Below are 23,355 nucleotides of genomic sequence, written 5' to 3'. Positions count from 1 at the left end.
CATGACACAGAGAAGTAGATCTCAACTGACATCCATGATCCATTTTATTTTTTATGGCTAGTGATGCACTGAATGAAGACAGCAGAGCTTTGAACCACTGAACTATCTACAGACTTATCACAGAACCACAAATTCTCATTTCAGGTAAAGAATTCTTCTTTTTGGATGAGGAGACCAAACTCTACAAAGTAGCCCCAGATGGCTGGAATGACCAACCCAAGAAGAAAACCTCCATCATTAATTTCACACTCTTTCTAAGGATAAAATTCTTTGTCAACCACTTTAATGTTATCCAGTAAGTACATGGTTCTGCTGACAGCAGGAAAAACAGTAGCATTTAGGGTGACTGTTCAAGGCTCCTCCTGTGTTCCTAAACCCTTTTGTGTTCCAGGCATGGCTTGACAAGGCATCAGTTTTACCTGCAGCTTCGTAAAGATATTTTGGAGGAGCGATTATATTGCAATGATGAGACTGCCCTGAAACTCGGCGCTTTGGCTTTACAGGCAGAGTTTGGCAATTATGTTTCTGAGGTGTGGATAAATAATACAATATTTCTCAGAGGTCTCTCTCAACAGCTTTTGCAGCTTTTGTTTGTCACAGAGTTTAATAAAGAAATGTGAATAGCACATAATTTCAGCTAAGTGCTTCAGTAATCACATTTCAGTTATAATTTAAAAAATTACAAAATTTGCCTGATTAATGAGTAGTAATAAGCCAGATGAATTTGGCAAGAAATATGGCAGAGTGATGAAAGACTCTTGGTCTTTCATAATTGATAACACAGCCCGGAAACTCCAGAAAATCTGTAGAAAATTTCCAACATAGGCAGAGCTTGGATATGCAGAGGGGCTTAAAGAGATTAGAAAACATGGAAGAGAAAAATAAATACACACTCCAGAATTCACAGCTAATTTGCGTGTAGGCTCAGATCCACAAGCTGCAAAGACAGGATGGTTGCTGATGATATAGCTGAACTAGTTACCCTAGTTTTGAAGTGTACAGAAAATACCCATTTATGCTCTCTGCCATATATTCAGTTATATAAGTCAGTGTAGCTCCATCAATTGAACTCTGAGTAGTCTGATCCACCTGGTCGGATCCATCCTGGCACTGGGTCCCCCAATGTAGGTTGTACTGATGCAGCTGTAGCTGTCAGCTCTATGTGTAAGACTTCAGGAATGCCTGTAAGCCCAGCTCTTTTCTCCCCTCTGCACAGAGAAGTAGTGTGTGCTTTGAGCACCTGGCTGAGCACAGGTGCAAGAAGCACATTTGGCTGTCAGGACACTACCTGCTCTTCCCCATCTTCTTTTAGGAAATGACAACAGGGTGACTTCAGCATACAGGTCACCCTGAAAATGGAAATGCATCAAATAAGAAAAGTCAAGAAAGAACAAAAGGCTCCTCTCTTGTTTTTTTCAATTTTTTTCTCCTAAAGATGCATGGAAAGAGCTATTTTCGTGTTGAAGACTACATTCCAGCAAGCCGAATAGAGAAAATGACCCTCACGTATGTACAGCGAGAGCTTGCTAAATTACATCGTATGAATCGTTCCCTGTTTGAGGATGAAGCTGAACTAGAATTTTTAAAGGTAACTTGCCATAGTCCAAACATTATTTATTTATTTTGAGATAGAAAGCCTCTCTCCGTTTACCATTGTCTATTATTTCCCTCTTGTCTGATACAGTGGATTTTAAATATGGTGAACAAATTTGAATAGTCAACAAAAACCTCAGAATTACTGTCACTCTAAATAACTTACACCACATTTACATGGTAAGTTTCCTTTTACTGATAGTTTATAAAGGGTTAATGCACATTTCAGGGTATTTTCAACATCCTAAGGGTTGATGCAAATTTTCAGCATGTTACCAACATGGCTGGGTTCCAGATGATTATAAATACACCTATTGAATGTATTAGAGATTATTTTAAAAAATAGGAATAAGCACTTTCTTGATTTCTGAAACTACAGCATCTGTTCAGCCAGTTTCTAAACATGTAGTCATTATTTGTTTAAAAGTACCTGTGAACCCTGGAAGTGAGGAAGGAGTTATCTGATATATTTTTTTCACATGACACTTTCTCTAGGGCTCTAGAGTGTCATGATGATGTGGGATTTATTTTTTTTCTTTCCCCTAATTTCTCCTTCTCCCCCAAACTTCTCTGCTTTCCATCAAATGAAAAATACCAGGGATTAGATAATGGATAAATATCACTAGCCATTTTGCTGCAGTGCCACATGCTTTTATTTATAGCATCATTTTAGTTCAGCTGCTGTTTAATTATGTTAGTTCCTCATCTAACACCGTCAGTGGAATTGAAGAAATAGATTGAAGCTTAGCCTTAATGACAGTCCCATCATGCATGGCAAATCCAATGAAGAAAAGCAGCTTTGTTAGTATCTGTTTCAATGAATAAATCTGTAGAAGGAGCCAACACACCATACAAAGTGAGAAAGATAGCCCCCATGGCAAGAACATGCAAATTCCAAATATGAAAGGGATTAAAAATTAAAACCCAGATTCAGCTAGTGATTATAGATGCCCCAGTTTTCAGGACCTGAACATTTGTGCTCTGGATACTTTCTGAAAAACAGATCTTCTTAAAGTGTTTTATATTGGTCACTGAAAATCTCCATTCATGTTTGAAAAGTCATGTGGGGATTCTACATTAGCTTCCCAGGGAAAAAAAAGTTTTAGAATAAATCTATATTGATCTGCAGATCACAGAAGAGGACAGAAACCCTTCCTCATATTCCATAGTTCTGTAAAGGGATTGAGTCACATTTTAACATTTTGTGGCCAAGTGCAGGAGGTAGAAAGACAAGCAACAACACCCAGAACCTCTGGGTGAGTTTCTCAGAGTATCCTCTGCACAGTTAGATGGCAGGGGCAGAAGCTGGCTCCTCAGTCCTTTGAAGTATAATCCTATTTAACTTTTCACCCAGCAATGAGCACTGTGCAAGAAAGAAGAGACACTGAAGATCTGTTACTATAAAGTCTGACACTGAAGGGAATTCTGGGACAGTGAAATTCCCTCAAAAGTCACTACTATATTTAGGTGAGAGACTCTGAGGTGCAATTTAGCAAACCCTGTAACTTAAGATTCTTGGCAATGGGAATTTATAATGTCTGTTCTTAAAAGATGATAGCCATGAAGGAACGGGTGTATGTACCTGAGTGAGTTCATTGCAGGCTGGGAGCTGCGGTGTCACTGCAGGTAATATTTCCAATTGGTCATCACTATTGTAGAAAAGAAACCACACAAGCCCATAACGATGTCAGAGTAGCCCTGACACCAAAGTATTAGCAGTTTTACTAAGATCATCATATTTGCTGTACCTCGTGTTTTCTGGGTTTGCTCAAGGAAACAAAGACAAAGAAAAGAAAATGGAAAGAAACAAGGTTTAACAGTAGTCAAGGAGCATTAATCCAGCATGGATTTCTGTTCAGAAATGCACACAAGTGCCAGGTAGCAGTACTGTTGAGTACCTCAGTGCCACTGTAATGTTTAGATTATTGTGCAGAAAGCTACATAATCCTCCTACCTCCTCAAATGAGGTATGTGGGAAAGTGTTATTTCAACTTTACACATGGGAAATTAATGCATGTATGGCTCTATGACACACCAAAGTAAGGTGATGATTCTGTGAGGCAGTAGGTATGAAAATTTGGTAAGAGTTTTCAAAGCTTTCTTGACAGAGTGAAAGAATATTCAGTAGACTCAAAACCATTTCCTCCCCCATCTACCTACCTTTTCTTCCTATGCTCTTTTTGAATAATGCATGGTAAATGCACTTTTTCTCTACAAGGTGACTCAGCAACTTCCTGAATATGGAGTGTTATTCTACCGTGTGTCCCAAGAGAAGAAAGGAGCAGGAGGGGACATCATCCTGGGAATTTGTGCCAAAGGCATCATTGTGTATGAGGTCAAAAATCACACAAGAATTGCCAGTTTAAGATTCCAGTGGCGTGAAACAGAGAGAATTTCAGCTCATGTGAGTTGGAACCAAGTGAATCTCTTCTCCACTCTACTACTTTACTCCCCTTCTGCCTGTACTTTGATAAATCTATTGCATTCAGAGCCAGAATTAGACTCATTCTATACAGACAATTCCTTTTCAAAACCAGTCTAAAATCAAGGCTGGATCTGGATGTGGATACCAAGATACTCAGTTCTTAGTGAGGTTTAGTTCTGGAGGTTTTTTGCCAAGGCTGGAGTCAAATTACTATAAAACTGAATAATTTGGTGTTGACTATTACAGAGGCTATGTCAAACCTCTTTATGGCATATTCCATATCCATTCCTCTCTCATCTTTTCTTTTGTTTTCCTACCCACATTAGGTCATGGGATCAGGTCTCCCTCTTTCCAGATCTCATTATTCCCATCCTCATCTCTTAGTATATTGATGTGTGTTAACAAACCCATATTGGTGACAAGACTGTGACCCCTTCTAAATGGTATCCTGCCATCAGAAGTATATCAATCTACCATCATACAGTGTAGGTGTCAACCTGCATCAGACATTTCCCAGTCTATTTGCTCTCCCAAAATGGCCCTTCTGCCCCTTGAAGATGTTTTCATTTTCACATTAAACTGGTTTAATACTTTTAACATGTGTAGGGCCAAATTTTGCCAGTTCTATCAACCTTCTCTCAATGCAGTCAATGTCCAAAGGCTCTTGACTTTTGACATAGGGCAGTTATGATCCCAATGGCAGACACCTCACTAACAACTGTTGAATTTAAGATAGGCATTTACAATAGGCATTTACTGCACTCAGAAGGCATGCAGCGAGGCATAAATACAACTGGACAAACCAACAAGATTAAACAAATGAATTTTCAGTGCCTCAGTGTAATGGATGACATATGAAGCATGCTGTGGTTTTTTTTCCCTTTAGAGAAGAAAATTCATGATTGAAAGCAGCTTCAGTGGCAAGAAACACACCTTCATTACTGATACAGCAAAGACATGTAAATATCTACTGGACCTCTGCTCTGCCCAGCACAAATTCAATGCACAGATGAATTCTAGGCAACTTCGGCAAACTTCATCAGGTGAGGTATAAATGCACTTTTGTTGTTCAGGCCATAGGACAAGGTTAGGTTTTAGGAAAGGTGCATTCAGTGAAGCTGAGACTCAGAACCTGCCACATCAGTTTCACTGTGCTTCAGTTCCTCATTTGCAGACTAGAAAATAACGTCTCCTACTTCACTGGAAGTTAAGAGGTGTGTAAGTCTAATTTAGCATGTGTATGTAAGTGGGCACGTGCAGGGGGTGGAAAGGGGTTCTCTGATGATAACAACTGTGTAGCTAAACTCAGATTAAAAAAAAAAACATGATTAGACTTCCCTTCAGGAAGTCTGCTGAGAATTCTGAAGAAATGTATCAGACTTATCCCAAACGTAACCTGAGAAATGTTCCACACAAAGAGTAACTACAGTAGTGCCCAGATATGCTGGAGCTGAATTTAACTGGTTATCTTTGCATAAGACAGGGGTTCAACCCTACAGTTCAGTCCCAAGACAAAACCACTAAACCGAAGGCACATCAGTCATACCCACTCAACTATGTAGCTGCTAGCTGCTGTCATCTTAGACTTTGCCATGTCTGTGGAAGATACAACTAATACCTCCTTAGACTTCAGATTTTCCATAGTTTCTAAGACAAGGTTCTGCTCAACCCAGGGCAGTTACATAGCACTTCTCACCCACAGTTCTCAGCACACTCTATAAAGATAGGTGAGGATCATTATGGGGAAAATGAGGCACATTAGAAATAACAGCCTAAGTTGATGACTGTCATCACTCTTGACTTCAGTGGAGCAACATCAGTTTTTACTAGCTCATCCATCGCCTTGTACAGAATCATTACCACTTACAACCACTGAGTATTTGACCCAGTAAGTCATAGCAGGAGAATCAAGTGTCATGCCTTATCTGCTGGGATACTCCTTTCTCTAGTAAAACTGTTAGCGTGTTGGCAACAAATTATATCATAGGATAAACAGGATGATTGATATATTGCTTCTTTCCCACTAAAATTATTTCATGAAAGGTGAAATTCCACCTGCACAAATTTGTTACATGGAAAAAGGTGCTAGGATGACATTTAGGTTCAAGGCACCTTTTGTGGCTTGGGCTCCTGTAGCTTCAAACATAACTTGGTGGGACTGTGATTTGTGGCATACAAATGAGTGCTAATAGTGAATCTTAAAGTTTCCTGTGTCACATTTGCTTGTGGTAATATATTTTAATAAAAATTACTATATTCCATATCTACAAGAACAAAAAGATCAAGAGCTAAGAAAATTATAACCCAAGTCCTGATTACAAGCACCCCAAATCACTGAAACAAGCCAGACTTACACAAACCATGTGACTGCAGGTTCTGAGGTTCAGTGTGTGCTTGCTGTCCCAGAAAAAAGGCTTTGTGAAGGCAATGACCTAAAGTAGTTCAAAATTCTGCCTTTGCCACCACAGTGAGGCTGTAAGAGATTATAAGGCTCTTTCTGCATGAGGGAAACTCTTGCTTCTGCTACACTGTTCAGATGTGTAAGTCACCATCTCTTCAAAACTTGCAAGCAACCCCCTACTTTGAAATCACCATGGCAACTCTTAGACAGTGCTAATACTGTGGACACTTAAGCCTTCTGATACCTTAACAAATGCCCCTGATCAAAGTCATTGAGGAAAGAGGAGCCTAGGTTTAATGCTGCAGAGTAGTTTCTAGAAAGTTGCATTCAGGCTACTATTTGTTAGGAAAAAACATGGGAGGTCAGCTGTCACGTACAAACAGAATTAAAGCCCATATTTGTGCTAGCCTGTACCAAGCAGAGTTCTTGTTTCACTTTCCAACGTGTCTCCAGTTGCCTGCAGTCCCTCTCTCCTTCAAATCCCCTCTCCAGCCCACCAGTTGAGAACCTAAATAAATTAACAATGCCTCCTCCAGCACTATCTTGTTTCAGGGAAATAAAAATTTTTGAGAGGATAGATTCATATATAGCAGAGCCCAGATGTCATTAAGCAAATAGTAGATTTCACACAGAGGTGGAAAATTGGATAGCAAGCATTGCCACCAAGACGGTCCCCTATTCAACTTCACTTGGGCAAATCACTCAGAGCAAACAGCCAGCTCCTTGGCCTCTCTCTGAACTTAAGAGACCATGTGTTAGCAGAGCTAATGTCTTCTTAGATATATGTATATTGGAGTGGTGGGCCTGTGAAGGATGGAAAACCACCAGCCTGGCTAATTCAGTCTCTGACAGACAGATATTTCTCATACACCAAACACTTACAAAATATACTTTACAGAGATACTCAGGTTTAAATTATACATAATTGTACGTTTCATGGAATTGTACACATCTTTGTGGAAAGTGAATCTGCAGTATAATTCAGAGAAATTAAATCTAAATACAGTGTATGCTTTCTATGAAAGAAATGGATTGGAAACCCTTTCCACTCACTCCAAGGCCTAGATATCCTCAAGGATACCAGAACAAATGTATCTGTGATGTCAACCTTTTTTGCTGGCATGTTCAAAAGGTTAGATAGAAAGCACCTTTGAGCTTAAAAAGATGGGATAATAACAGTGGGTTTATCTTTCCTTCCTCCCCTTCTCTCCCTTCTTATTCAGAGGAAAGTAAATTTGTGGAAATAGACAAATCAAATTCTGCATATGCAGCTCAGCGTGAACACCTTGCCCTGATTCAGAGACTGTCTCGTTCAGAGAATGTGCTCTATGGAGCAAACCTGGAAAACCTTTCTGCTGGGATGATGAGCAAATCTTGTGATAACCTCAGTGTGGAAACCAACAACAGGACTAGAGACAAAAGCAATCTTGGCAGGTAGGTTTAAACATGTGTAAGAATACTCAGTCATAGACTATATCCTTGAAAACCTCTATGGTAAACTGTGAGGCAGACTTTTTGTTTTTTCAGTCTTTATTGGCCTGGGGGCTCCACGGTGCCAGCACTAGTGCAAACACAGGCAGGAAGCTAACAGTCTAACAGATAAGAACTTGAAAAAGAATGACATTTAAATTTGTACCAGACTCAGGAAGGAACCACTTACTGGGTTATGGAGAAGGATAAAAATAACGGAGAATAAAAGTAAAATCTTTAATGTCTGTGGATCTTCTCTGGAAATGGCAGTATGTGAACTGAATGCACAGTGGAAGCTGGTTTTGAGCAGGTCTTACCTAATTGATTCCTCCATGTCTAAAGGTGCAAATCATAGAGAACAATGTAAGAACTTTTCCCTTTTCATTTGCATTGGTACATTCACCAGTGTAGGTGGTTACTATAGCTGCATGCAGTCTCAAGGCCTTTGATGAATTCTAGTGCCTTTTAGAATACCAAGAGTTAGAATAGAGCCAAGAAGAACATGAACTACCAGAAAAACTTTCAGATGTGGTTTTGTCTAAAAGGACAGCAGGGCTAAATGAATCATGCTGAGGCTATGCTGTGTTTTCCTGATGCCTGCACTTAGCTCAGAGAAAAACACAGGGGGAAATCAGTCATGATGTGAGTGGTCTAATGGCAGCTGTTATTTGGAAGCAAATGCTGGCAAGGATAAGCTACCTCTCCCCTACAATGAAATGTAGCCCAGAAATCAGAATACTCATTGAAAGGCTACAAACATGTGCATTCCCAACTTAGCTCTGATAGACTAATGACAATGAAGAGTGCTAAATACCATTGCTGATTTGTTATTGTAATGCAGTCTTCATTTCCTGCCATGCAGATCCACGTCAGGGCTATCCCAGTCAGAAATGCACATCAATTTGAATGGAAAGCAAAGGAGTTATGACTACCTCTCTATCCATTCAACTCAGAACACAATGAGTGGTGAGTATAATAATCATAGAGAGAGACAGTACCCTCCCATATTTATTGTTTCAATAGCAGGAGACCAAAACATATTCTACTTACAGATTAAAGAATATCCTTTTGTACTTCTAGTCCTGGGAATTAACCCAGAGTTTAGCAAGACAAGCTGTTTTCTTCCCTTTCACTCACGCTTTCCATCAGGACCAGTGGTAAGGGACTTCATGATAAAATTATTCTATCAATGGTGCCTAATGCTCTTCAGAGACATAGTTCAGTACACCCAGGACTCTCCTATGGGGCAATATACCTATGTTCAGAGGTCATAATTTGGTTTGCAACTGAGCTCTACAACTCAATAAATAATGAATGAGACAACATTGGCTCCAGGTCCTTCCTCTATTCTTGTATTTGCATGACACTAACTGGAATAAGAACTGGACACCTAATTTTCTAACAGAAGCCATATTGCATGCACACAGTGAGCAGATCTATAGAATATGAAGCTATGATTATTTAGTTAGTCCATTTTAAAATTAGAACTGTACTTTAAACACACTGTGGCACTTGCACAACGTTAAGTAGTGTTAATACTACAGAAGTCACCATCACAATCAGTGCTGATGGGATTGCACCTACAGAGCCAAAAGGGCCCACAGGGCCGAAGGCTAAAGTTTCCAAAGGAACCCATAAGAGATTTTGTGTCCAAATCACTCTCACATACAATGGGCACTACATGCCTGACACTTTACATACCCTGATCTTAAAAAAGTTGCAGATAAATGCATAGTCTCCCAGAAAAGAACATTATAGGAAGAGCTTACACAGCTACTGTACATATACTTTTCTAAAGAATGCAAATTTCCAAACACTTGTTTGAGCTTCCTTCCTGAATTATATTGATTCAGAAGCAACGGTAATGTTGAAAACAAGGACAAAATATATTTCTAAGTTTTGAAGCCCCAGTTTTGCATACTATATGAATCTATTGTCTCCCTGCATTAATCTGCATTTATTCTAGCTGGGATTTTTTTTGCAGCACCTGCATCACCAGCCATCCAAAAGGAAGTTTTGCTAAGTGGTCTAGAAAGAGAAATAATCTGTGTCAGCCTAAAACGTGATGCTAAGAATGGATTTGGTAAGTAAGGAACATAAATGTTATGTTTGTTACTGGGACTATCAGATCCTGGTGCTAACACTGATACTTGCTGACTCAAGCTGGGCAAGACTGTAACCTTCTTCACCTCCTTTATTCTTCTTATGGAATAAGACTACTGATCTTTGAGAAGGACTTCGAATTTCTGAGACTGAAAAGGACTGAGCACATAAATCAAGACCACAGTTTTTTCAGAAGATTAACTAAGGCCACAGAGGTCAAGGGGACCAAGTACTAAGAGTAGAATGAAAGGAACAAGGATTTAGTTTTGTATCTGAAATACATGTGCAGTGATTTTATTTATCTTAGACCTTACACAGGCCGAGATGAAGTTCTGCAAACCTTTCAGGTATTACCTGTGGGGGTGCAAAATGTTTCTTGACCTCTGGATTCCGATTTCGATAACATTTTTGTTATATAATACACTATTGCACTGTATCCTGTTCTTGTGGATGAGTTCAGAGGACTATCAGGTTTCACAGCTGATCATTAATACAATTAAACATCAGATTTCTAAATGGTGCAGGTCTGTGTGGAATATCCTGATCCCAAACTCAAGTATTCTACCAGTGAGAACAATACATTCTGCAATAGGCAGACTATTCTAAACTAGGATAGTGAAATTGAACTACTTGACAATAGATTTAATTTTCTTAGATATCTCTTGCATATCCATTAGAAGTTTACATGGCCCACATCAGGGGCCCTAGACTGCATGATGTAGAACAATGTTTGAATTTATCTAATGACCTTTTATACCATTTTCCTCCTGCAGGTGTTAAATACTAAGGTCCACATAGTTTATGACTCTTGGAAGAAAGTAGTCGGAATCTTTAAAAGTCCCAAGCCAGGAAAGTATTCTTATTGAGAAATTATATTTAAATAGCCACCAAAGTTACCGGCTCACTTTAACTATAACATGACTTTAAACTTCTCCCAAATCAAGACCTTGATGCCACGTAAATCAGAGCTCCCCATTCTCCAGACCATGTATAAAACTTATGCCATTGGAGTAAGAGCCTTTTGTGCTCCTAAGGTTCATCTTTTCTAATACTGCCAGTGTCTCTGCATTCTCATACTATCTCATTTTTGCAGGTTTTGTAATTATTGGAGGAGAAAATGTAGGAAAATTAGACCTCGGTATCTTTATCGCTTCAATTATCCCTGGGGGACCTGCAGACAGAGCTGGAAATATCAAACCAGGTCACCGTCCTTAGTTTTTAATTAGAATTAAGATACTTTCATACTTTAAAGTTAGCTACTCTGGATTTATTTCCTTATTTAGATGTGCTTTGTCTTGTTTTTATCCTTTATTTTTTAAGGAGGACGACTCATCTCTGTGAATAATATTAGTCTTGAGGGCGTTTCATTTAATACTGCAGTTAAAATCATACAGAATTCTCCTGATGAAGTGGAGCTCATCATCTCTCAACCCAAAGGTATAAAGGCAAATGCCTTTGCTGGCTATGAAATGCTAATAGTTAACTCAGGACACTGGTATTTATTAGGCACTAGAATGTAGTAGTACTTTCTTGCTACTCAGTGCCAGTTATAATAACCATAGGTTAGCAGGGAAAGTAGTCAACTTCTAGTAGGTATCATATGATTTCTGTTCTACAGTCAGTGTGAAAAAATCTATTATGGGCTGCACTGCTGAACACCAGGGGAATTTTGGCATTTCTTTCTCTGATAGAGAGTCATAGTCCTCTGCAGTGATGAAGCAAACATATTTCTCCACACTTATAATAGCAGAGCTCCATTTTACAATGACTGACTCATTTTATAGATCTGATTTCACAACCAGTTGATGTAGGAAGTTACTTTGTCTTCCTGTGCTGAGGTATAATAATATTTGCCTTCAAGTTCACTTACTGTTTGCATTCAGCAATGTTTTATTTTGGTATGGCTTTACAGACATGTATGAAGAAGGATTAAATGAAGAAAAGAATCTATCAAGAGGAAACAGCACTAGTGAATCTGAGATCTCTTGTGTAGACAGTGGGAGAAAAAAGATTCAGGATTGTCATACAGCTCTCCCCAAAGAACAGGACATAAATGTAGATGAACTTGAGAAGGCTCTTTCCTGGAATTTAGCACCAAAATTGGGCCCTAGGATTCCAGTTCCTTCAGCTGATAGCCTGGATGTGGAGGTAACTGAGATTTTGATGCTGTTCAGTAATATTATGCCCAGCATGTATGTGTCTTAACAACATGCCAGCTATATTAAGAATGGAAAGTAACCGAGAAATTAAAAAAATTAGGAAAGGAGAAAGAAAACCTTGGAAGATGTTGCTTGTTAAATTACATTGGAAGGGTCAAAATGCTAGACGTGTCTAGAATATGTCTAGAAAAATGGGGAAACTGTTCCACAAAATGTTATTAAAAATTCTTCTCCTTTTTCCAGTGGAGGTACAAAATTTTGATTATTTTCTTGCAGTCTCTTAATTTTTCAACCAGACACAGAACAGCAACATTTTGTGTCTAATTTCCTACTATTAGAGAGCATTCTTATCTATACTCAGCCTATGCACATTTAGACGGATTATATTTTGAGTAACATTAGTGTAAGCTTGAAATAATGTCAGGGATATAAATGGTACCACTCTGGGCTTACAGTGACAGCAGGCTCAAACCCTTTATATCTTCTGGAAACTCTCTCTTCTTTTTTTATTCCCCCCCCCCCCCTTTTTTTTTTACTGAGATGCTGTAATCTCATTAGTGTTCATATTTTTGAGACAGGAAGCTGATTCTTCGCATTTACCATCTCTATCTGAAACCAACTCAAAGGAAATCTATACTGTGGAGCTTGTTAAAGAAGACGGGACTTTTGGAATCAGTGTGACTGCAAGTGTTACTATTAATCTTTCAGTGTGTCTGTCAAACTGTTACATGACCAAGAAACACATAGGGAAGTGTATTTATGTGGAACAAAGATAAAAGGTTGATAACAAAAACTGTTAGCATGGCATGTTTCAAACCTAAGCGTCTGATGGATTGACAGAGAAAGCATGAAGTACTGGCTCTGTTCATTCCCCAGTTCTTGCCCGCAGAATCTGTGAAAGAAGTGTGCCAGCATAAAGCACGTGGCAGTACAAGCCCTATTCATCCTTACTCAATTTGAGAACAAGACCTACCATTTAAAGTAGAGTTTGGTCAGGGAGGGATATAGCCAGAGCCTCTAGAAAATGCAGCAACACAAATAATTCTCCAGGTCATGACTGGTTTTGCTGCTCCCCTGGAGCTCCTGGAACTCAAAGGCTGTGTCTGTACAAGCAGATTGCACAGGACCGTGGCATGGGCTCAAGCAGTGGCCCACAGGCACTGTGTAGTTGTTGACAGCCCTCGATACGGCTTTGGCCTGTGCCTCAACAAGCAGTATAACAGAAGCCATCCCATGCTGGGGGGCTGAAAGTTTAGCTGTGTGGGCTCAAGATATGCCATGCTGCTTATTCAGAAGGCCAGAGAAAGGGCCTTAGCCAATTTTATTTCCTAATATAAGGAAATACAGTTCTCCATATATTTAGAGGACCAGAGAAGGCAGCAGTGAAAACTATCTGCCACATTTGAATAATAATTCCTTGTCCTGGCTATCAAAGTTGAATTTACCCCTCCAGGCTGAGATGCCTTTACAGTCTTTGCTGAAATAGAGTGGGAAGCAACCACCATTTCATTGCCTGCAGAAGAAATTGAGGGCTGCTCTTTCATTTTAATTTGGCCAGGGGATGTAGATGGACAGAACATGATTTTTAGGCTAATCTGGAATTCGTCTGAGCTGTAGGCTCTCAAGTGGCTGCACAAGTTCAGGTCCGTGCTTTATATATTGTCTGAAAGGTTAATAATTGCTGAATGGTTATTGCATAGCTTGGAAGCTGGGCTAGAGACTGAGTGAAAGATGCAACCCCATCTTTATGTTAGCATAGGGAAAAATTTATGAACATTTACTAAATGTTTTTATATAGCCACATAGAAATGCATTGCATTTTCCTGAGAAAATAAAACAAGATTACTACCTAGGAAAGTATATTACAACTATTATAATAGGGACTTTGGAGTAACATCCTCTTTCATTTTTTTCCTTTTTTTTTTTAAAAAAAAAGTAATTCCTGAAGCAGTTGCTTTGCAATGCATGTGTAAGTTGCTTTGATTTTTATCACAGGAAGAACATGTGAAGACTCCACTCTAATTTATGGGCATATGTTTTGCAGGGTGGAATTAACACTAGTGTGCGTCACGGTGGGATATATGTGAAGTCAATTATTCCCAGGGGACCAGCAGATAAGGACGGACAAATAAAGATAGGTAACATGTCTGGCAATAAAACTCTGGGCTGCAGAACTCAATGTTAGTGTGGAATGCTTGCCACAGGGACAATGAAACACATTTGGGATTGGAGGTCATGCAACTGTGAAATATAATATGCAGTCCATTGTTCCTCAGCCTGTCCCTGTACTATGTGCAGATACCCCACTGAAAACCCAGGAGTCTCATACCAACATTGTACAGTTACTCTCTGTAGCTGCACATCAGGCTAGTGACTCTGACCTCTACTTTCAGTGTTGCTATGATAACCACATATTATCACTGCATTTACTTACAGAATACCCTGGTATGTTTTAAGTGCTAGTTATAGGATGCTGTACAACGAGCAGTATTGCTTTCATATGAAGTAGTATAATTTGACACATGTAAGCATGAAGATCTATTGCAACCTGGGCAGCCTCAAGGTTTATACCTATTGAACTTGAACATCAAAGCAACTTGACCCTTTTTTGTTTGTTTGTCTGTTTTCTTTTGCCTCAGGTGATCGTCTGCTGGAAGTAGATGGCATCAGCCTCTGTGGCATCACCCACAAACAGGCTGTGGAACACCTTAAGAAATCTTGCCAGGTTTGTACAGCAGAGCTCAGTAAGATACCCAGTAGAATAAACTGCACTTAGTATGAAGTACAGTAGCAAAGCTGGGCCAAAAGAAACTTCCCCCTCCCACAGCACATCCAACCTCATTCTCCTAAAAAGAAAAGTAGAAAGACTTAGGGGTCACTGTGTACTGTGTAACTGGAACCTGTTCATCATTGTTTTAGATTGCCAAGCTGGTTCTAGAAAGGGGAAACTACCAATTGGCAGAGCCATGCCTGACTGCTAATGACAGAAAGGAGGACCAATGTGCAGTTGTTTCTGTGGCAACATCCTTCACAGATGGTACCAAGGACTACTGCTTTTTGACAGATGGTGAGCGATAAAAAAGGAACTCAGGGTGACTTCTTACAATGTGCAAGAAGGGAATGAATGAAAATAATTCTATGAAATTTCTGTGGGTTGGAAGGAAAACTGCATACGTAATAAAAATATAATGTGCAATATTAATGGCATTATCAAAAATCAATTCTGAACAAAATATTTCTGATGTACTTAGAGTTACAGTTGCTAGATATAGTCGATTTATCCTAGGCATAAATACTGTATCTCCCAGCCTTCATGAGATGGAGCTGGCAGCAGACACTCCTGTCTGTACTCTGTAGCAGTCTCAGGCAGGAAGCAGCTGAGTTGACGTTGCCAGTCTGTTACCCAAAGAGAGTGCTGCCAGCACAACTGCTGATGCTGTGTCAGGGATGAAGGGTAAACTGCTGCCCCAGGGCCAGGACTGGAGACTGCCTCACTTCATTTCTTAAAAGTAGAAGATTCAGAGATCACTTTCACTGAATTTAGCCAACAAATAAATGCTGTATATTGTACTGTAAGGCTGCCTCATAAACACTAAGTCTGAATCATACTTTCCCATGGGGCAGTTACTCCTCTACATTGTCCCTAGCAGAATAGGGTGCAGCTGCAAGTATGGTATTTGGGAAAGGGCTGGTCTCTTGTTCGCATCTGGAAAGAGCAGTAGATCTGATTCTAGCTTATGCTTGTTAGTGCAGGACCCAAACTAACATCAGGCAGCTACAGATTATTAAGATCTACCCAATGCTTACAGAAGAATGTCAGAAAAAGATAGCATTTGGACCTTTTTATATTGGTACAAAAGGCTTCTTCCTTTATGGGCTCGTACCAGATGGCATAAAGTCTGTGAACACACAGTGGAATAGAATCCAGTTCTCCCCATTCTGCCTGTGCGATTTCTAGGTCTCACATAAGTTAAAGGAACATGAAACCCTTCTTTTGCCATTCGTATCAGTAGATCTACCTCTGTAGCACACAGGGAAAAGGTCTGCTGAGGGTATAATTTACATTAGCTCCTTAGTGGGTACATATGTCACGGGTCCCACTCTTTTTCCAATCCCTGCTTTGGACAGATAATACATTTGAAGTCAAATTGACAAAGAATTCTGGAGGCCTCGGCTTTAGTGTTCTGCAGATGGAAGGACATGATTGCAAACACCTTGGAGGAGCTATTGTCAGGATCAAAAGACTGTTTCCAGGGCAGCCAGCTGAAGAGAATGGTGAAATTGAAGTTGGAGACATCATTTTAGCTGTGAATGGGAAACCTATTCAAGGACTCTTGTATCAGGTACCAGGCAGTACTATCACTGGGACTCGGGATGGGTAACATTAATAAAGACAACGGGATGAAACTGCATTTAAACTTAATTATCACCAGAGGGAGTCAGAATTTGAATACAATGAATCTGATTTCTATGTAGGATTCTTCTCTAGAATTCTTATGGAGAATTTCCTTCCTAACAGAATTCTTACAGAGAATTTCTTCCACAATTTAATTTATAAATTTCTACTACTGATGCACAAAGCCTGTTGTTAGATGCACACCAGTTGTTAATTAGTTGGAATTTTTGTTGCTGTTATGTGTAATTGGAATATTTTTTCCCTGTGGTCATTTGTGCTTTGTAATTGCATGCTAAATACCATGCCCCAGATTCAAATCTCTACCAGGTGAGATAAATCCAGTGTAACTTTTTTACCTAGAATGAGAAATTCTATACTCACATGAAGAAATTAAATTGTAAAAAAGGACTACATGTGGATTTATTTTTTTCATCATAATCTTTTCACCTTATGAAAAATCCCTGAGTTTTGTATATGAGTATGCATTGAATAGGTAAGATTGGTAACAAACAGAAATGATGAAATCATGCCATTTTCCCACTGACAGGTCATTCGTATCATTAGATAGCTAGGGCAAAAGACAAGGTGCTGTAAGTCCTAGACACCTGGGGGGTGCTGTAATTCTACTAGATTTTTTTTTTCTGACATGGAGTTTGTCCTTTTCCAGCACTGTCTTGCTCTCTGACTTACAGCCTTTTTACTCAGTTTGTGCAGAGGGGCAGACAGGGTGTTTTGGCCTACAGCATTTCTCCTCCCCCTCCTCCAGATTAAGTATTTCATCTCCCACTGTAGCTGAAAACTGAATGCCACTGAATAGATGATATGTCAAGGAGGGGCTTGAGAAAGTCTGCCTTTGGTTATGTCAATGTGGCAGTCTGTGGAGCTGTGTTGATATAATTGACTGAAGATGTGTCCCTACCACATGCAGTTTGAATGAATATGTCTGAAAATCCTGTTTTCTTCAAGAAAAGAAAAAGAATTAATTTAAACCTATGTGTCTGTTGGTGGAACAAAAGTTTGTAAACAGAACTGACTTTATTTTAGATACACATTCACATAAAAAATATGGCCCCCTTATATGACAATCATACAGTAGCGAATTTTGGCCCCCAGACACTGCTGAGAGGCACAAATACCAGGGATTTGGCATTCACAATAAAAATTGTCTGCATCCCAGTCGGTAAAATGATATGCGCTACAGACCATGTTCTATAAGAAATCTAATATTCCTTCTTCCTGCTTAGGATGTCCTGCATTTGTTAAGAGGAGCTCCTCCGGAAGTCACGCTACTGCTTTGCAGACCACCAAAAGGTGTTCTTCCAGAAATAGAGCAGAGTGCTCTGGTAAGGCAAACCTTCTGTGAGTAAACTTGCTTCTGTAAACCTGGAAAAATGCTACTATGTTTTCTATCCAGTCTTGAACAAGGCAACCTTCCCTTTTCTCCAAGGCCCTCTATTCCATTTCTTTTCCTTCCCGGACTCAACTCAACCCCTAGAGTTCAACTGATTCTTCCTTAGCAACCAAAATAATAGAAAACTGACAGATGTGAAAGATGTTTATCCCAATCAAAAAACTTTTGAATTGCAGTACTGTCATTGGAGTGAAACAGCACATACTAAAGCAGATCTTCTAGTGCTGCTTCTAAAAATTCTCTACTAGATCCTCAGCCACAAATTGCAGATATTCTCAACTGCAGCTATTATAACTTGTAAATAAAGAACTTTTCCTATCCAGGCTAGCTCTTAATAAACTTAACTAAATGAAATAATGGTTTAAACTGGCTATTCAGCTTCTTATTGATAGTTACCAGAATCTGCAGGGGAAAAAACAAACAAACAAACAAACAAAAACCAGTAGAGACTGCAGAGACTAAACCAGTGCTATTAGGTGTGCTAGCGTTATTATTGCTGCTTCCTGAACACAACTCATGGACACATACACAAGCACTCTTACAATGAACATGCATTTGCATTACTCTTGTCCACTCATGGTTCCTGTCCCTATAAGAGCTGTCCATGGGCAGACAGAAATGACTGTCAGGACCATCTCCCGATAACAAACTGGCTCCTGTTCCTCTCCTGCAATGTGCCCTTTGCTGATTTCTATGGTCAGTCACACAGTAGTCAGATCTGGAAGCCACTTCTACACAATGAAGAGAATATAGACACAAAGTTGAGGCTTGATATGAAATGAAATAAAAAGGGGCCACCTCTAGCAAAGAATTCATTGGGAAAAGTGAACTTGTGTAGTAGTTCCCTGGCTGGAACTCCTGAAGAATGTGGAAGATAAGCATAAAGACAAATCAGTTATTTAGTGAAAGAGTACCTCCCTTTATTTGTTCCCTCCCTTCCAGCTACCATCTGATATTTTCACATTGAGATGCTTATTGATATTGCATCTTCAAATTATTTTATTCTTCAAGGAAAGAAGATGGGAGATAAAAGGAGTTACACTAACATTTCTGTTATTTTGATAGACGCCAGCACCATCTCCAGTTAAGGAGTTTGTGGCAGAAATACCAGGCAGTACAGAGGTAGGAAATAGTATGGACCAGTCTACCAGCGATGGAGGTAGCACCTCTCCAGACCTCGAAGATTGCCTGGATTCTCCAGTGGCAGCAGATTTCAGTGAGCCTCCTGAAGAGGACAGCTCAACTTATGAAGAGCAGGAAGCTGAGTTTCAAGAGAATCCCATACAGAAACTTATGACTCCCAGGGAAAGTTTCTATAAGCGTCTTTGGAAGTTTCATCAAGAAGCTGCCAGTTCTGAAGTCTTCCACTCCCTAGAGGAAGAAATTAAGCAGAACTCCTACTCATCATGTGAATTTGGATGGGCCAAAAGGTAGGAAATACTGAAACCTGCTCTGCAGCCTTTCTTTCGGCTTTTAGAATTTTGAGAGTAAATTGCTTAGGTTTAAGTACAGGGCTATCTGCTTCTAATCACTGCTGATTACTGAAGATTTTTGTTTTATCATCTTATTCTAACTGTCCTAATCTGCTGTCTCTATTTACTCTCATCTTATTAGAATTTTGCATAAGTCTACATTACAAGACCCATGTATGAGTGCCACACTACTGCAATCATTTATGCTGTTCAGCTGAAGCTGACTGCAGTTTGAAAACAGTGGATAGGCTCTTGTTGGCTTAAATATAAGCCACCTCCTTATTTATTATATGATCTTTTAACTTCAATTTTCTCAGAGTTGACTTAAATATGCACCAAAAATTTCTTTCTTATTGTATGATCTTTTAATTTCAAATTTTTGCAGAGAAAATAAAAAAACCTCAGAAGACAAACTGTGATCAAGGAGAAAAAAAAATAAAATGTTATTTTCCAGTCTTCAGAAGCCAACAGAAGCCCTGAGCCAGAGAAGTTATACAATAAAATACAGTGCAAATGGACTCAGCCTCCTTTTACACTCTTTGGGATACACCAGACACTGGCACACAGAAGATGATCCATTCCATTTTAGTCATCTTTCCCAGTGCAAAAGAATATAAATTATCAGAACAGAAAGGATTGATGGAAAGACAAGTTAAAGGTCTCCTAGAGACCTTTAACTTACAGCTTTAGTAATTTTATCTAGAAACTAATTTCTATTTTTCCACACAGTGACTTGAAATCCTTTTGTTACTCTTGACATTCATCAAGCACAGAACCAGACAGTCAGAGATTCCAGTCTCTGGGGAGTCACAGCACTAGCTGACTGAAAGTCAAGTGGGGTCATAATGGCAATTCATACTTTTAGCTCCTCTCTCTTGAGAGAAGAAGCTTCACTCTCATTCATGAGTGAAGCTCCTGCTTACATACATGCTTCTCTACTGCTGAGAATAAAATAAGCAGAAATATGTCTGTAGCAAACATTTGCCAAGAGATCCAGTTTCAACAAAACTAAGTTTATTGTGGGAAAATATCAATTTCAAGAAAAGTTTTGGAATCTTCTCAAGAAGAAAGTTCTGAAATAAATGTTTTTGTTTGGTACATTCTCAGTATCATTTAAGACAGCATGCATTTTAAACAATATTTTAAAAGTAATCTTAGTTTAAATGATCCTTCCAGCTAAAAACATACAACCCCCCCCAGAAGCAAATAGGCATTAATGAAAGAATTCCTTTTGATTAATGAAGAAATTTCTTTTCTTCAGATTGCTCAAAACTTTTAATGCAAATGTAGAAAACTTCTGATATGAATTTTAAAAGTTCCCTGCTCAGGGTTTCATATGGAAAAATCCTTTCACTCTTCTTATCACCACCAATAAGAACCTTTGAAAAAGCTGCTTTGAAAAACTTTAACCCATAGTTTTCACCCGTAAAGTCCGGGTGCAGGGATCACGAGACTCCAAAAGAAAGTCAAGCATGTCAGTGGAGCTCATGTATGTGCCTGCAGGACCAAGACTGAAGTTATTTCCCATGGTGATGTGGAGATGGGCTAGAAGCTGTGCTATGATTAAGCCACTGCTGGCTCATTGCCTTAAGCTTGTGTAGCTCTGCCAAACACCTTTCACACCCTTTGAAGGTCAGTCAGCACTCCACTAGCATGTGACAACTTCTATGATGCCCACATTGACCAATGTCCATTGAACTTACTCTTTTCTTTCCTGTCTGCAAAAGAAAGGAACAGACTGCATTTGCTGTTATCCTTAAACATTCCTTTTAATTATTCCAGTCTTCTTCCACAGTCCTTTAAGTATCTTTGTCCAGCTAGTAAAGCACAAACTGTCAGCTTCATTCTCAGCTTTGCTGGGATACTGGAGATGGCCAGGTTCTCATTTCCTCCCTGCACAGATATAAACTAACAGACTAGATTGCTGCCCTCACTGAGGGCACACAGCACGAGCCTACAAGTTTTTCTTATTTTCATCAATATTTCAAAAATAACATTGAAGGCTACTAGGTATATCCAATCAAAAAGTCTGTTTTGCTACTGTGCTTTCTATTTTCCTTCTGACTACAGACAAATTTTGAAACAAGACCTTAACACTGGGGATATTCTGTGATTTCATAGAAGACACAATCTGTGTTTCTTTTAGTTGTGTATGTTTGCTTGGGAGATGGTAGACACAGTTCAGTTCTATCAGAGAGTGAAAGATCCTAGGCAACTGTTACATATGAAATGATATGTGAAGCATTAATAAAAGCTATGCCATTTTAAATGTTTTTAAGATGAATAAGGTTTAGCAATATTTCAATAAAGATTGATAGGAAGAAAACATGTACTTTTGAAAAAAAAAGTGTTTCAAGCATTTCTATTAGCGTTAATGGTAAATTTAATAGGAGACACTACTATAGTAATCTATTAGAGTTCATTAATAGCAGCCAAAACAATATTAAAGACGACAATGATTACAGTCAGGACTTGAACATCAAAAGTGCTGAATACTGTGTCTCCAATATAGTGGAATAAAATCAATAATAATTTTAATTCAAGTAATTGAACAAATCCATTGATTTCTGTAGGACAACTCACGCTTCAAGGCAAGCATAAGAGTAAAAGCAAGCTTACAAAGACAAGTCAAGACTTGTACTTTTTATGGAGAGACAGGAATCATTTTGTATTTCATGTTTCTGGTCTGTTACTAGGGAAAGACCTGTAAAAGCCAGGAATGTGGCTGGCATTCCTTTTTCAAGAAAAATGCAAACATGAAAATTGTAGTAGTATTGCAATGTGCATACTACTTACCAGGGAAGTTAATTAAATTATGGCAGATGAAATAATTAATGGTCTAGGAATTGTCCGATTAGCCTTTTCAAGAAGCAACCAAAGTACTAATTAATGCCTTAAAAAAATAGAGTGCAAGATTTTGCAAAGGCTGTTTTCAAATTCTGAAAGCTTTTTAATTTTTTAACTAGCATTGCAAAATATTGATTACTTATTTTTATAGTAACACTGGAGGACCCAGACAACAATTTAATACCATAACTAGTACTTCAGTTAAAATTAAAATAAGGTCATGTATAAGCAGTAGACTTTTCAGTGGCCACCTAATAAAGCATATGGAGGAAAACCCCAGCACTGCAATCTTTTTATTTTCCAGCTACGTATTTAATAAGAGTGATGATGACCTGTCGAACACAAAATGTATGCCTGAAACTCTCTCTCTAACCCCTATTGATGAAGAGTATCTCACTACCAGCTCAATGTCTGTGACCTCACTTTCACGGGGAGGAAGCTCCGAGACACTCTCCACAACTATGGTGACCCCAGAACCACGTGTTTGTGGTCCCTTCTCATCATCCCAGACTGCTAGAGAGACACATGACAGTGACAATGAATGGGAAGACTTGGAGGAACTAGAGGAAGAGAAGGAAGAAAAGGAAGATTACACTAGGGTATGTGATAGGCACCAGATTAACAGGTAGAATATGACAAGGGAAAAGAAACAACATTAAGAATGCAACATTCTTAAATGTTAATTTTAACTCATTATCTATGCTATTTCTGCATGGCTTTTTTTACTTTCCTGAATGTCCACAATCTTCAAGTAAAGCAGACCTTCCGCTAGTCCTAGCTCTCCAGAATTCTTTACCATTTGCCTTAAGGCCAGCTCCTTGCTCTTGCCATCTTACTATTTCTTCAACTTTCCAGCATTCTGCAGTATGATTCCCAATATACAAAGGCCTAAAAGCCCTCTACTAGCCTCTAAAATTAATTGGAGTCAGCTACTTGGGTTTTTTCTGTCATGTTTTAGACCCATGTGGAAAATCACTTTGTTACAGTGATACTACTGTAATGTCCTGATAAGAAAGTATGATCCTTGTGCTAATTACTCTGCAAAATACAAGGCTCAGTCCTGCCAAATGCTGAACAT

At 39.0% G+C, this 23,355-nt stretch overlaps 1 protein-coding gene across 1 annotated transcript in view; it reads left to right on the top strand.

The window, feature by feature from the left end:
- The window catches only part of FRMPD2 (FERM and PDZ domain containing 2), a 37,527-nt gene extending 19,564 nt beyond the window's left edge, over positions 1 to 17,963 (top strand). Inside the window, exons 13-29 of the mRNA XM_075026724.1 lie at positions 145 to 295; positions 392 to 530; positions 1,436 to 1,588; positions 3,812 to 3,997; positions 4,905 to 5,061; positions 7,643 to 7,853; positions 8,752 to 8,855; positions 9,874 to 9,972; positions 11,086 to 11,193; positions 11,313 to 11,429; positions 11,905 to 12,140; positions 12,730 to 12,834; positions 14,196 to 14,289; positions 14,791 to 14,876; positions 15,071 to 15,218; positions 16,280 to 16,494; positions 17,792 to 17,963. Coding sequence (XP_074882825.1) covers positions 145 to 295; positions 392 to 530; positions 1,436 to 1,588; positions 3,812 to 3,997; positions 4,905 to 5,061; positions 7,643 to 7,853; positions 8,752 to 8,855; positions 9,874 to 9,972; positions 11,086 to 11,193; positions 11,313 to 11,429; positions 11,905 to 12,140; positions 12,730 to 12,834; positions 14,196 to 14,289; positions 14,791 to 14,876; positions 15,071 to 15,218; positions 16,280 to 16,494; positions 17,792 to 17,914 — 2,432 coding nt within the window. The 3' untranslated portion in view covers positions 17,915 to 17,963. The remainder of the gene's footprint in view (positions 1 to 144; positions 296 to 391; positions 531 to 1,435; positions 1,589 to 3,811; positions 3,998 to 4,904; positions 5,062 to 7,642; positions 7,854 to 8,751; positions 8,856 to 9,873; positions 9,973 to 11,085; positions 11,194 to 11,312; positions 11,430 to 11,904; positions 12,141 to 12,729; positions 12,835 to 14,195; positions 14,290 to 14,790; positions 14,877 to 15,070; positions 15,219 to 16,279; positions 16,495 to 17,791) is intronic.
- The last annotated feature ends 5,392 nt before the right edge of the window (positions 17,964 to 23,355 follow it).

The sequence above is a fragment of the Buteo buteo genome, chromosome 4, assembly GCF_964188355.1.
Source record: "Buteo buteo chromosome 4, bButBut1.hap1.1, whole genome shotgun sequence".
Lineage (NCBI taxonomy): Eukaryota > Metazoa > Chordata > Aves > Accipitriformes > Accipitridae > Buteo > Buteo buteo.
The sequence above is the reverse complement of the archived record's forward strand: the minus strand, read 5'-3'. Positions and strand labels throughout refer to the sequence as shown.